Below are 13,974 nucleotides of genomic sequence, written 5' to 3'. Positions count from 1 at the left end.
GGAAAGAGTCAGCAATAGGAGAATGATTTTTCCCAACATTAAAAACCAGTTTCTTCAGTTAATAACTTCCATTAATCCTGATGAAGTTAGCAGGCTGCTGCCAGTTTTCTGTTTATCTGTGTATAGATGCTTTAACTGTTAACTGCGCAGATGTACATGTTCATGAGATGGTCCAAAAAAACCCTTTTCCTTTGTGTAATACTAGTTAGGTCTAAATGCTTTTTCTCTGGAGGTAAAGGTTGCCTTTGACTGAAGCAAAACTTCAGCTGTTAGGATATCTGAAAGGAAAAGAGCTCAATCTCTTTTAATTACATGATGTTTGACATTAGCATGGAAGGTGTCAGGCAGTGGCTGATGTCTCTATAGCTGCATTTCTGATTTATGAAATGGAAGCTTCTGGTGACATGTAATAGTTCATCTCTGTATAGTGGTTGCTGATGTTGGTGCTTACACACTAAAGCTCTCTTAAACGTAGTCTTTGTAAAATACATATCCAGTGAGCTACAGAATTTCCCATTAGGATAACCAATTTGTATGGGTCAGGTGATTCCTGAGTCTAATCAAGTCATCTTGTTTTCACATTTTCTTTTCCATAGGAAATTCTAGCCAGTGTAATGATAAAAAACCTCGATACAGGTGAAGAAATACCCCTGAGTTTGGCAGAAGAGAAGTTGCCAACAGGCATCAATCCTCTAACCTTGCATATCATGAGGAGAACTAAAGAATATGTCAGGTATGAATGATGGTAGCTTTCACCTCTTTGATACTGTTGCTCTCATAGTTTTTGCATATGTGGAGGCTGCTCTTGTGCCAGAGAGTCCTGATCCATCTAATTTGAGTGCTAATTCCCAGCTCTCTCTGAAGTAGGCTGTTTATTGAATTCCTTTAACTAAAAGTTGAAGGCATTGCTGGCACTTGACAGGCAAGTGCTAGCTGCAGTTAGCACCTGATGTGCTGCATGCTGTCGTTTCTGTACTGAATTAAGCACAGCTTATGTCCAATCACTGCATGTTTGTGCTGTCACCTTCTGTAGCTTTTTCAGTGTTTAAATTAGTAGACTTTGGTCCTCTGAAGATCTGTTGTCATCACACTGCTTTGAGGTTTCCCTGTTCTCAACAGAGCTTTAGGCCCTTCCAGTGTTTAAAGCTGAGTCTTTTTGTTAACTTTGATAGAAAAATACAGTTTCTTAGTGATCACAAATCATGGCAGTCTAGATGTTGATTTCAAAGGTCTGGGTTTATGTGAATTTATACATCAGACAATCTTTAGGGGTTTTGCATTGCTGACTTGTCACTGAAAAGCTCACTTCTGTAGAGCTGTGCTCTTCTGTGGCTGAACTTCTGTACAGAATTAGCCACTATTAATGTATTTGATCTAAAAAAACAAGGTTTGAGAACAAGGTGCCATGTTACCAGACAAATCTAATTTGTCTGCTCTTAGCTTTCAAAGCTTCACAGTAAGCTGAAGTTTGCAGTCTGTGGAAGGGGCTAATGTATCTTTGGCCTCTGGAGAGTGTGTGCAGTTTCAGTATCAGGATGCCTAAAAACTGAAAGATCTGCTTTATTGACTCACGTCACCTCCATGTTTTTCCAGTGTGTTACACAAAGGAATAAAGATGGATCCTAAAATGCAGATCCTACTTTACTGATGTTTCATTCACTTCAGGTTCATTCTGACTTCATATTAAACAATCACTTCTGTATTTCCTAGTAACGATGCAGCGCAGTCTGATGATGAAGACAAAATGCAGACCCAGCAAACGGACTCTGATGGAGGGAGGTTAAAACAGAAAACGTAAGATGCTGTTTCATGTCCCTACAAAGAAAAGGCAGGCTTTGTTTTTCCAAGCTGAAGCTCCCCTTCTGACCTGTGAACAAGTTACCTTTTAAATACAAGCAATGCCTGAATTTACATGAGCCCATTGCTCTGCAGTTGAACTGAAGATTACTCCCTTATTTTGCGAAGCAGTAATGGAAAAAGATAATACTGCATTTCAAATCCAAACTATTGATCCATAATAGCGAAAAATGAGAACTTGACAGTGTTGTGTTGAAAAAGTGCCTTTGCTTTTTAAGGACCCAGCTGAAGAAGTTCCTTGGCAAGTCTGTAAAGCGAGCAAAGCACCTTGCTGAGGAGTACGGCGAACGCGCTGTCAACAAAGTGAAGAGTGTTCGAGATGAAGGTAAGTGACACTGACTCTTTTACATATACATATATATTTTTAATAGGATAGTCTGTTTATCTGAGGGCTTCTAGGACTCAAAGGTGGCTGAGAGACATAAACTGCTTATTCTACCACTGTACAGTTGTTGATGTAGCAATTTTAGAGTTAAAGCTTGTACCTTGGGTAGGCATTTTGAGACCAGCAGATGACAAGGAATGATTCTTGTAGAGTAATAGTTGAGAGACCTTTTCAGCTACACCAGTTGAATACTCTCATTTTTCTTGTGCTGTTAGAAAGCTGCCTGGATATCAAAATGTAATTTTCTTGGGGGGTGGGGGGGGAGTTACTGTAGCAAAGGTAGAAGTGCATGTTGTCTTCATTAGTTCAATAAAATCAGATTGGTTCTGACAACCAGCGCCACCATTAGCTCTCATATAGCTTCAGCTGCTGTTAGAAGATTTCCCAGCTGCAACGGAATTCTCCTCTTGTTTCATCAATATTTCTTTCAGACAGACTTCTAGTACTGCAGTAAGCCAAGCTAACCACAGCCTGAGCTAAGTGCCATAGAACTGCTGCACTTCAGCATCTTGCATTGCCACTGGCTGTTTGCCCCAGCTCTTTTGTAATTCTTACGCTTTGTGGGCAGATGACCAGGCCATTTCAGCCTCTTCAATCTGAAGAAGCCAATACAGACACATTAAACTGACAGAAATCACTTAGTACAGGATCTGCTGAATGCCACAGGGGTGCAAAGAAAGGGGCAGAACAAAAGTGGATAGCAGCTCTTACTTTGAGTGTTCAGAGTCTGGATTCACTGCAACATAAAATCACTGTAGATGTATTTTTAGACATTAATGCAGCAGTACTCTTGTTTTGCTTTAAGAGCTTAAAATTGCCTGTAAAAATTTGCTATTCAAGACTAACCTGCTACCAAAAAGTACTGACAAATGCTTACTAGTAGATGAAATGTGTGCTGTGGTATGTACTGCTGAATTTGTGTTCCTCTTAGTCTTCCATACAGATCAAGACGATCCCTCTTCCAGTGATGATGAAGGGATGCCATATACAAGACCTGTTAAGTTCAAAGCAGCACATGGCTTCAAGGGACCTTATGATTTTGAACAGATTAAAGTTGTTCAGGATCTCAGTGGAGAGCACATGGTAGGTCTCAAATTTCATCTCTTCACCCTGAGATTCAACTTCTAGTTTTCATCTACTTGATGACCTCCAGAAATGACTGTCAGGCTTCTTGTTCTTGATGAGCAGTTGCATTCTGGAACATAATATTCTGGCAAGAAATGAGAATTTGGCTGGTTTGATCAGATCTTCAGGGGAGAGAGAATCTGTAGATACTCAGAATGCAGGGATTCTCCAGAGCTTTTCCTTGAAGAGTTTTGGTATGAGTGGTACTCAGGTTTTTTGTTCCTTCAGTTCCAAATCTAGGTTGAAATAAGCTGTGTGCCACGACCAGAACTGAGCACAGAGCAGCAAGGTTGACCTGCTCAGCAGTAAATAAACTAGTCTGCATTTAGACACATGAACACAAGTATGGAACAGAAGTACTAGATAGGTTCTGGAGGCAAAAGTGGGGAGAGATCAATGCAGTATGTGTATCAGAATGATAAAGAGGCAAGAGACAGCTGTGATACTTGCAGAGATGCCTGTAGAGAATGAGGCACAAAAACTACCTGTTCATCACTGTTGGAAGTGTGCACGCTTCCTTCAGAACTCCATTCTAGCATTCCTGGCTTCCCAGATTCTTCTGCTGACAGCAACTGCCTGGCACCAATTGAAACAGTCCCCCAGCTCCAAGTGTTAGGCTGAGGACAATGACCTACACCAGGTTGGTGATCAGAACTTTCAAGCTTGTCACCCACAAGTGAAGTTTTCAGCCCTACTGGTAATCTGTCTGGGTTTGTTTCTGTCATGCCAGTATTTGGTTCCTTAAAACCTAGGAAATTCCTCAAAAATATCCCAAAAGGATGCTAGGTTGGTGGATTGATGCCTAATAGCTCTGCATTATAACAGGAAGAAACGGAATCCTGCTTGTGTGGTGCTGTGCTCTGTTGACTGCTGACTCTTAGACTTTGCAACGGAAGAATGGTTTTCTTCATGGGCCTTGCAAAATCCTTGTGCCAGTTCTGAATGTAACAAACAGTAGATGTAGTGCTTATTTGGGCTGCCAGACTTGATGTGACCAAGCACAATTCTACTTAGAAAAATAGTGTTAGCACAGCCTGTGCTAACTTCAAGTGCAGCTACAAATACTTGTTGGTTCTACCAAGCAAACAGCAGGTTGTAAGTCACTCAGAGCCCTGGCTGGCTCTCACCCACTGTGCTGGTTTTAATGTAGAACACTCTGGTCTGCCTTGGGGCTGTTCCTTTCAAACTGTTCTTGCACAGTCCACCAGCCTTAACAACCACTTCTAGTCTTTTCATCTACAATTTATTTTACTTGTAGTATCTTGTATATGTCAGTTGATGTTCTAGAAAGGCTTTTTGGTATGGAAAAAGGCACTTTAACTTAATGACCTCTCTGTTTTGACAGGGTGCTGTCTGGACAATGAAGTTTTCTCACTGTGGTCGATTACTTGCATCTGCAGGACAGGACAACGTAGTAAGAATATGGGTTTTAAAGAATGCTTTTGACTATTTCAACAACATGCGGATGAAGTACAATACAGAAGGTATCTTTCTGTGCAGCCCTAGAGCTCTAAACCACTAAAAATTGTAGTTATTTGGAAGCTTAAAGTTGACTATGATGTTTCTGACCATGTTCTAGGCCGTGTCTCTCCCTCTCCATCTCAAGAGAGTCTGAATTCTTCCAAGTCTGATACCGATGCAGGGGTACGTGCACTAGATACTTGCTCTGTAAAGGCAGGTCTTCACTGTTGCTTTATCCAGACACACATTAAAGAGTTCTTGGCTTGTCTTTTTGAAGCAGAGACAAACTGTCTTATCAAAAGACATCTTCAGTCAATTTCAAGATGATGTTTCACAGCCCATTGTATTGAAGTTTACTGGGGTTGTTTATCAGCACAGGGTCATTTATTTTAAAGCCATGAGAATTGTTCTTCACACGGTTACTGGCCCTGTACTTTTGCTAAGCAGCAATTGCCTATTGTTAATTTCCCAGCTGACATTTTGTAATGCTTCTCTCCATTTCTCTGATAGATTTGCAGTGGAGTTGATGAAGACCCAGATGATAAAAACGCCCCATTTCGCCAGCGGCCATTTTGCAAATACAAAGGGCATACAGCAGATCTTCTTGATCTTTCCTGGTCTAAAGTAAGGCACCTCAGTACAGACTGGGCAGTTCTCCTATGTTTTTATTGTTTTCCTTTATCCATTGCCATTGGAACGATACAGCTAAACAACACGAAACGGTCACCGAAGTTAAGAGGAAAGGTTTGTGGAGGCAACACTTACTCCAGCTGGAATAGTGGAAGTGGGCACATTCTAAAATTGCTGAATATATTGTCTTACAGTTAGGGAATTGCTTTGTGCTCAACCTTCAAACTGTTTCACATAAAGCTTATTCACTTAATTCACCATACTGGAATTGGAGTTGTAATTTGAAGAACACACTCTGGCTCTCTGGCTGCAGGATCTTAGGCAGGAGAGATTCTTACCCCTTCTCTGAAGCATATTGTGCAGTTCTTCTCTGAATACTTTAACTACTTTCCAAGCACTCATTTCCATCGAAAGTCTTCCAGAAAATCTTCTGTGAGCATCAGTGTACTGATCCTAAGGAAAGCAATCAGTAACATTTTATCTAAAAGGATAAAATGTTGAATTTCATGGCAAGAGGGAAGTTGGGAAGGTTTTACCAATTGGATTGCTTCTGTATTTTGTTAGTTGTGTCTGTTAGTAACCATGGAATGCTCTTGTTTCACAGAATTACTTCTTGCTTTCTTCTTCTATGGACAAAACTGTGAGATTATGGCACATATCAAGAAGAGAATGTCTCTGCTGTTTCCAGCATATAGACTTTGTCACTGCTATAGCATTCCATCCAAGGGTAAGTGCAATTGCCCTCTTTCTTCTCGAGAGGCAGAATTTGACATTTTAAGAGTCTTCCCCCTGTGTGTGTAATCTTGTAAAACATCTGTAAGAAATTGCTCTCCATTTACCAGTAGTTTTAATAGTGTCCTTTTGGCCTTCTTAAACGTTATAATCAACTCATCTGAGAGCTCTTATGTGGGAGGTTCTGGAGAGAAGCTGTTTGGCAATGGGGCGGGAAGGCTTTAAGGAAGGTAGGGCATACTCGGAGCACAAGCAGAGATGAACGTAGTGTGTGTCCTCTCAGGATGATAGGTACTTCTTAAGTGGTTCATTGGATGGGAAGCTCCGGCTCTGGAACATTCCTGACAAGAAGGTGGCATTATGGAATGAAGTAGATGGGCAGACAAAATTGATTACAGCTGCCAACTTCTGCCAGAATGGCAAATACGCAGTCATAGGCACATACGATGGGAGATGCATCTTCTATGACACTGAGGTAAAACCTTTTGGAGACTCTTATTTTTTTTATGTTAAATAACCAACAGATTTCAAATACTTATTTAAATACCAAGAAACAAACCTTTTAAAACTTGTTTTCACAATTATTTCAAATATCTTGTCAGCACTTGAAGTACCACACACAAATACATGTCCGTTCTACCAGAGGCCGAAACAGAGTTGGAAGGAAAATTACTGGCATTGAACCCTTGCCTGGGGAAAATAAGGTACTGACTTTCAGGGAAGCTTTAGCTCAGTTCTGGAGCCTGGTATTTATATCTAATGCTTAGTAAGTTTGTGTTAAGTCTTGCTTGTAGTCACTGGCTTAAATCTTTTAACAGTACTAAAATGAACACTACTCTTTGCTGATTAAGGCTAATACAATACTAAATAGTAGTAAAATAGATTATTTCCTTTTTAAGTAACATTATGTTCTGATTAATGTAAAGGTGAGAAAATCTTTACAGGTGGCTTTCAGTAAAAATTTCTTTGGCATAACTAACCTCCCTCAAATTTAATACTCATTTGGAATCATGCTTCATACAGAAGCTAGGATGCTGAAAGCTCAGAAGCTGTTATCCAAACAAGTGTATCCAAACAAGTGTACTCCAGAGTCAGAATCAGTCCTTCTGTTTAGCTTCAGTCTAAACTGAAGTCTTATGTTGTGAAAGGCTCAAATTCTCATCAAGCAAAGAATATGCTGTTGAATGTTAAACTCATAACCTATAGCTGGAGAGTTCCTCTCTTGTATATAAAGTTTCAGGGGTGATGTGGGGTCACCAGCTGGGTCTATCAGAGGAGCAGATCACCAGCTGCTACCACCTGTATTGTACCCTGATCAATGCCAGAGAAATTGCTGAATCCCTAAAACATGCAGAAGATTCAGAACTCAGTAGTGCCTTTGGGTTTGCCTCAGGTGTTGTGCGTTGGCATGTTAGATGGTGTAATAAAACACAGCTCAGCATGAACTCTTCTGAAAACAAGCAGGAAGATCTGTAATGTGATGGTGTTTCAAGACTTGTTCCAACTTTGTTGCATAAAGGACCAGATAAGTGGGGCTCAGTAGTTGACTGCTGCTCTGCTATTCCCTTCTCCTAGCAGCATCTTGAGGCTCTCTGCTAACCTACAGCCTGCTCTACTTCTAAGGTAGCATTAAAGGGCTCATCAGCTGGATGCCCTTATGCATTTTGACAACCCTTTTTCATAGACTTCTCTGTTCCTTAGAAGTACATTTAAGCTTCTGATCTGAAACACGTGAAAAGGAAGCATGCTGGCATGGACCAAGAAAAGCCCAGTTTGTGTCTGTAGCAGCTAATGGCCTTGGTTCTGTGCTTCGTGAGTGATAGGTCACAACTCGCCAGGAATCTACCTCACTAGAAAGCTGCTCTGCTGCATTATTGTGGAATGTGCTCCAAAATAGCCTTTGCAAACTGATGACTTTTCTTTGGGCCCCCATTTTACTTCAGTAAAGAGGAGTTGTTCTGGTTCAGACCAAGCAGGATGATCTTGACAGTGAACTTGTGTTCTGTCCGTTGACAGAAGATGAGAGAGAAAACTGTCACTGCCTAATCCTTCTGCTTCTTTAGGGCTATTCTTTGTGTGTGTCACTTCTTTTAATCAAAAGAACTGAATTCTGACTCTGAATGAATTCTGTTTCTCCTTCTTGGGCATGCTAATGGTTTCCACTCCTAAATTTTATTTCTTTTATAGATACTAGTGACATCAAACGATTCCAGGATCAGATTGTATGACCTGAGAGATCTGTCTTTGTCTATGAAATACAAAGGTTATGTCAACAGCAGCAGCCAAATCAAAGCTAGCTTTAGGTAAGACAATATAACAATGGAGTTGTTGGGTTTGGGAAATGCTGTGGCTGAAGTACAGAGGCTTTTGTTTAATCTGTTTACCTTGGTATGAAACTGAGCCTCTGAAATGTCACTTGGCTCCGAGTACAAAGGTGAGTAAAGGCTGTGGTCAGGAATGACAAAGCTGCCTGTGAGCAGGGAGCTACTGTGAAGGATTGAGTCCTTTTATGTTGACAGCACGATGCTTGTCTGTGACTGCTGCTGTAATGCAGGAACTCTCCTAGAACTGATGGGGTTGGGACACTGCATCTTTTCTCTCCTCCATCATAAATAGGTCTTATTTCCTTAGTTTTGTCAGGTGTTGCTGCAGATGTGTTGGTCACCCAAGTGCTACCCAAGGCTGTTGGTCACTGCTCGTCCATCATCACTCTCAGGATCTGTAGATCTGAGTGGGATTTCTTTTTTCTATGCAAGGCTGAGATGCTTTCCTGAGTTGGAGTGTATTGTTGTGACTGTCATGGAAATACTGGGCTTTAAAGTAGTAAAAGAGAGGGAGTAGAGGGAGAAGAATGTTTGTTCTATTCCCTTTTTGAGCCTTGCAGAAGCCAAAGAGGAAAATCTGGATGTTTGAGCAGAGGAGGGCAGCAGAGCTTAAGGAATAATGTCAAGTTTAATCTTGTTGGCCTTTGAAAGCATCTTTAAGGCTGACCCATTATTTCCCAGGATGGCTGAGGTTAGAAGGGACCTCTGGAGTCATCTTGTCCAGCCCCCCTGCTCCAGATTCACTTCCCAAGATAAGTCGTTTCTACTGAGAGGGCTGCAGCACAGTGAGGGGTAGGGTATAGCTGTGGGGCATACTCATGCAGTAGGTAAATCCCAAGTGGATTTGCAGGGGTGGTTTTGGCTCTGTCAGTGTACATTATACAGTCATCTGGTTACAATCTTGTTGAATGTCTGTCGTCTTCCACCTGTGTGGATTTTTTTGCCCATGACTGTTGTGAACAGTTCCTGTTACACAGTCTGGTGTTCACACAGGTTCCAGACTCAGATACAAAATGCTTTTCAAGATGATGCCATTTTCTTGTTGCTTTTCTATGCCAGAAGCTGCAGGAGAACAGCTCCTGTGTGCTCTTCATGAGAACTACCTTTTCCTTCCAGCAGGAGAGCCTCAGGCACTTGCATGCACACATTTAAGTGCTTTTTTATATTTTTATCCTTTTTTGAGGTGCAGTCACTGAAATAAAGCATCAGTTTGAATTGTGACCTTGGCCTAATTGCACTTGTAAAGCTGCACATCATCTGGAGAGCTGCTGTAATGGGTGCTTGCACAGCTAAGAAAAGTAATGTCTTTCCTTCTTTGAATCTTTAGCCATGACTTTACCTACATCGTAAGTGGTTCAGAAGATAAATATGTGTATATCTGGAGTACATACCATGACTTGAGCAAGTTCACATCTGTAAGGAGAGACCGTAATGACTTCTGGGAAGGCATTAAAGGTAAAAACCAGTCTTTGATCTGTGTTGTATCAAAGCTCATATGATTTCAAAACTGAAGTCTTTTAATGTTCTTTCATTTGCTCAGCAGTGCTGTTCACTTAGTGCATTGGAACGGGTGGGTTTTCAGTAAGTGGCCTGTCAGAAAACCTTGTCCACAAGAAACTCTGCAGATGCATGCTTGGGGTGGCAAGAGACAGAGCAGCCCAGAGTGTGTCCAGTTTCAGTAAGAGAACTTCAGTCAGGTTCTGCCAGCAAAACTGAGTAAGAACGTTGTGCTGGCAGAGCTTGATTGTGTAAGTGTAGAAACTGATCCTTAGATCCTTTATGGGAAAGTGACTGAAAACAATGCAAAAAAGGAGCAACTGTCTCCTGCACACACACACACAAGTTTTTGGGCTGTGTTTCTATTAAACATGTTCCAGAGCCCTTACCAGTTAGTTTTGGGCACTTACAGGAACTTCTGGGCTTCCCAAGCTTATAAACCAGTGACAGTTTCTGAATGATGAGCTTACCTGGTGCCACTAGCACTGAGATCTTTGGATATTTACTGAAACTGATGCTTGATGTTCTTGTATAACGAACAGTTCCTTGAAGCCACGTAACCAAACTTGGGTTTTCTTTCTGAAGCTCACAATGCAGTGGTCACATCAGCGATTTTTGCTCCCAATCCTGGGTTGATGGTGTCACTGGAAACTTCAGAAAAGCAAGAAGCCGAAAGTAAGGGAGAAGATTCTGAAACGTCAGACACCATACCCTCTGGTAGGTGTTTAAGATGAGCTCTGCCTGATGCCATGGTATGAGGAGGAAAAGATTATTCATTTGGGGAGGAGAGTTCTTGAGAAGAAAAGTCCTTGCAGGGGCATGGACATTCCTGCCTTAGCAGTTAAACATTTTGATAACTGCTGTATTCTTAAAACCTGAGAGCATGTGAAGTGAGGGGCAGAGCTACTGCCCTCTGCACTTTAGGATTATTCTTTCTACATTTGAGCTGTTGGGAAGTTGAATTGTACCAACACAGAATCCTAGAATGGTTTGTGTTGGAAGGGAGCTTAAAGCTCATCCAGTTCCAACCCCTGCCACGGGCAGGGACACCTTCCACTAGAGCAGGTTGCTCCAAGCCCCTGTGTCCAACCTGGCCTTGAACACTGCCAGGGATGGGGCAGCCACAGCTTCTCTGGGCACCCTGTGCCAGCGCCTCAGCACCTCCCAGGGAAGAGCTTCTGCCTCAGAGCTCATCTCGATCTCCTCTCTGGCAGGTTCAAGCCATTCCCCTTGTCCTGTCCCTCCATCCCTTGTCCAAAGCCCCTCTCCAGGTTTCCTGGAGCCCCTTTAGGCACTGGAGCTGCTCTAAGGTGTCCCCTTCAGGAGCCTTCTCTTCTCCAGGCTGAACCAGCTCAGCTCTGTCAGCCTTTCTCCAGCCCTCTAATGCAAGTTCCCTTTCCAAGAGGTGCAAATGTTCCTTGAGGTATTGGCTAAATAACAGGAATGTGATAAAGGAGGAAAGGTGTCACAGCAAGAGCTTAGCTTTTAATGAGAGCTTGATCTTTTAATACATTTTTTTTAGATGAACTAACAGTTTATTCTCTTTCCTTCTTAAGGAGCTTTGAAGACAGATCACACAGAAGTGCTTTTATCAGCCGACTTCACTGGAGCAATCAAAGTCTTCATTAACAAAAAGAAATATGTATCTTAGTTGTTCTGCAAGTGACAGCACAAAGCTATGGTACTGTGGGATTCACCCCCCGAAATAACGCGGGCGAAGCAGAGTATCTAATATAATAATGTTACAGGCTGATTTCTTTTTAAATCTTTCTTTTAAGGCTACTCAAATATTGGGTCCTGGGAAAGCAGCGTCTGCCTTTAACACCTGGGCTTTGTAGAATAGAGAGGAATGTCTGAGAATAATTCTGCCAAACTTCAGACTCTAAACTTCCTATGAGCAGTTGTTCTGCGCTGTCCTTGTGAACCTGCGGGGGTCTCTGTGCAGGAACACACGTGCGTTGGTTACGGGCACTCGTTTGAACAGGTATCAAAAGGATTCCGGTGGTGCCAGTGGCCACTAGATGTCAGGGATGGGAAGGGAAGGTTGGGGGAATGCTCTGGTCTGCTTTTTGCACAAGATTCCATTGGGTAAGATGTTGAATCTGTAGTCGCTGTTGTTGCGAGGTTTAAGTTATGGGAGCTTCTGATGAGTCAGCAAGATGTGTAAATGTTTTTATAAATTTCTCAACTTCAGGACGTGGAAAACTTCTTTTTGTTGTCTTTTAATTGTTGTGGACTTTCAATTCTTTTCTTATATATGATTTTTTGCACACTGGAGCACAATACTTGTGTAAAGAATTCTCTCATTCCTTCTTCACGGGCACCAGGATATAGTCACCTTACAGATAAAATTAAGCTGCATTAGAAAGTTCTTCTATTTTACAACTCTGTAAAATAAACTGTTTACATTTTTTAAGCATTGTAGCTTAAAGTTTTAAGTTCTTCTCGTTTGTTTAGTGCCACTGAATTTTGAAAGTCTTTGTAAATATTCATATAAAACACCTATGAAGTAACATTCTGGGCATCGGAACCCATGCAATGTTATTGATGGTCGAGTGTTTCAGAACAGATGTATCATTAAACTTGGTCACACACTTGGAAACTTGCTTCTTTTCCGTTTTGATTCATAAATTTGCCTTTTGTGTGAGTAGTTTTGAACCTGTTCCTCGGATCATTGACCTTGCATGCACTGGTTAACTCCTGAGTTCTGCTTTTCCTGATCTTGGGTGACAGTTTTCTTCCTGAAGCAATGGAGAATGGAGTGCTGCAACTGGCTGTGTGAGGAAGAGGCTTCCAAAGTGTATAAAGATTCCTCTCTTTCCCATGTGGTTCTGGCAACCTGGTCTAGTTGATGTCCCTGCTCATTGCAGGGGGGTTGGTCTAGAAGAGCCTTGAAAAGGTTGCTTCCAACCCAACCCATTCTGTGAGTGGAAGAATGAAAGCACGGAGGGGCAGGAAATGAGTCTTGCTCCTCTTAAGGTTTTCTTTTTACTTAAGTGAATTTGATCAGGACTTTGTGTAAAACTGTCTTGAACAAGAAAGGCTGCTTGTTGCAAGGGGAACATCATCAGCCAACAGCAGTACGGACCGATGTATAAAATGACTTCCAGTTGACACACTTGGACTCAGCTTGACTCAGGTTTGAAAGTACTTGTATAGATGAGACAAACTAAACTCACTCAAGATTTCAGTGGAGCTCAAAGTAACAAAACATGGAGAGAAGTGAGGAGATGACACAAGACAACACATGATTTGTGACTCCAAACATGAGTTTCTGTATCAGGTTATATATGTGGAAGACATTCCTGTGAGCTGATCCAAGCCACTTCTGGAGTGTGCTACAGTTGTTCTGTGTATTAAGTGGCAACATGCAAGGTAAGAAGCTGCTTTGTTCAGTGCAAACACCATCACTTTACTTACAGGTTTCTTGTCTCTACTGTCTGGGCACATTTGGCCTTCCTGCCTCTGGAACTAGAAGCCCAGACTGGAGGAAAAGGCCTATGGGCTCTGCACTGGGGTTTTGGGGTATTATTTTAGGTTGCTGCTGTCCCCATATTCTGGCTAAAATGGCAGTTGCAGAAGTCAGTAATGGGTAACAGGAGGAGGGAGCACTCACTGGGTGGCAGGGATGCAAACAGGATGGGAGTGAGCCCAGCTTTTCAGTTCATTGGAGGGAGGTTAAGATTTAAACATGACTGCTTTGGATACCTGGGTTGAACTGTAGTTTTGCCTTGTAGCTGCCAGAAGCTCTGATATGGTGTGTTGGACCTGTAAGTACTCAGGTGATCATAAAGGTTATTGTTGTTCATGATGCAGGACCTTGATGCAGGATCTTGAGGAAGCTGTTGGACTTCCATCTAGCTTGAAACTTTGCTTCTAGCACTCAGTTCTGGTGCTCCTCTGTAGTGCTCCAGTATTCCCTATGCTTATTCCCCAGTTGAATTGTGCTGCACACTTTGACTG

At 42.0% G+C, this 13,974-nt stretch overlaps 1 protein-coding gene across 1 annotated transcript in view; it reads left to right on the top strand.

Annotated features, from left to right (window-relative positions):
- The window catches only part of WDR44 (WD repeat domain 44), a gene marked incomplete at its 5' end in the record, with an annotated part of 19,778 nt that extends 7,874 nt beyond the window's left edge, over window positions 1–11,904 (top strand). The window contains 14 exons of the mRNA XM_010010689.1: window positions 597–733; window positions 1,711–1,794; window positions 2,076–2,182; window positions 3,174–3,325; window positions 4,713–4,851; window positions 4,947–5,011; window positions 5,339–5,452; window positions 6,063–6,185; window positions 6,474–6,665; window positions 6,793–6,894; window positions 8,378–8,493; window positions 9,842–9,969; window positions 10,597–10,728; window positions 11,568–11,904. Of these exons, the coding sequence (XP_010008991.1) occupies window positions 597–733; window positions 1,711–1,794; window positions 2,076–2,182; window positions 3,174–3,325; window positions 4,713–4,851; window positions 4,947–5,011; window positions 5,339–5,452; window positions 6,063–6,185; window positions 6,474–6,665; window positions 6,793–6,894; window positions 8,378–8,493; window positions 9,842–9,969; window positions 10,597–10,728; window positions 11,568–11,662 (1,686 nt within the window). The remainder of the gene's footprint in view (window positions 1–596; window positions 734–1,710; window positions 1,795–2,075; window positions 2,183–3,173; window positions 3,326–4,712; window positions 4,852–4,946; window positions 5,012–5,338; window positions 5,453–6,062; window positions 6,186–6,473; window positions 6,666–6,792; window positions 6,895–8,377; window positions 8,494–9,841; window positions 9,970–10,596; window positions 10,729–11,567) is intronic.
- Between the last annotated feature and the right edge of the window lie 2,070 nt (window positions 11,905–13,974).

Source organism: Nestor notabilis, unplaced genomic scaffold (genome assembly GCF_000696875.1).
Source record: "Nestor notabilis isolate BGI_N333 unplaced genomic scaffold, ASM69687v1 scaffold5530, whole genome shotgun sequence".
NCBI classification, from domain to species: domain Eukaryota; kingdom Metazoa; phylum Chordata; class Aves; order Psittaciformes; family Psittacidae; genus Nestor; species Nestor notabilis.
The sequence above is the reverse complement of the archived record's forward strand: the minus strand, read 5'-3'. Positions and strand labels throughout refer to the sequence as shown.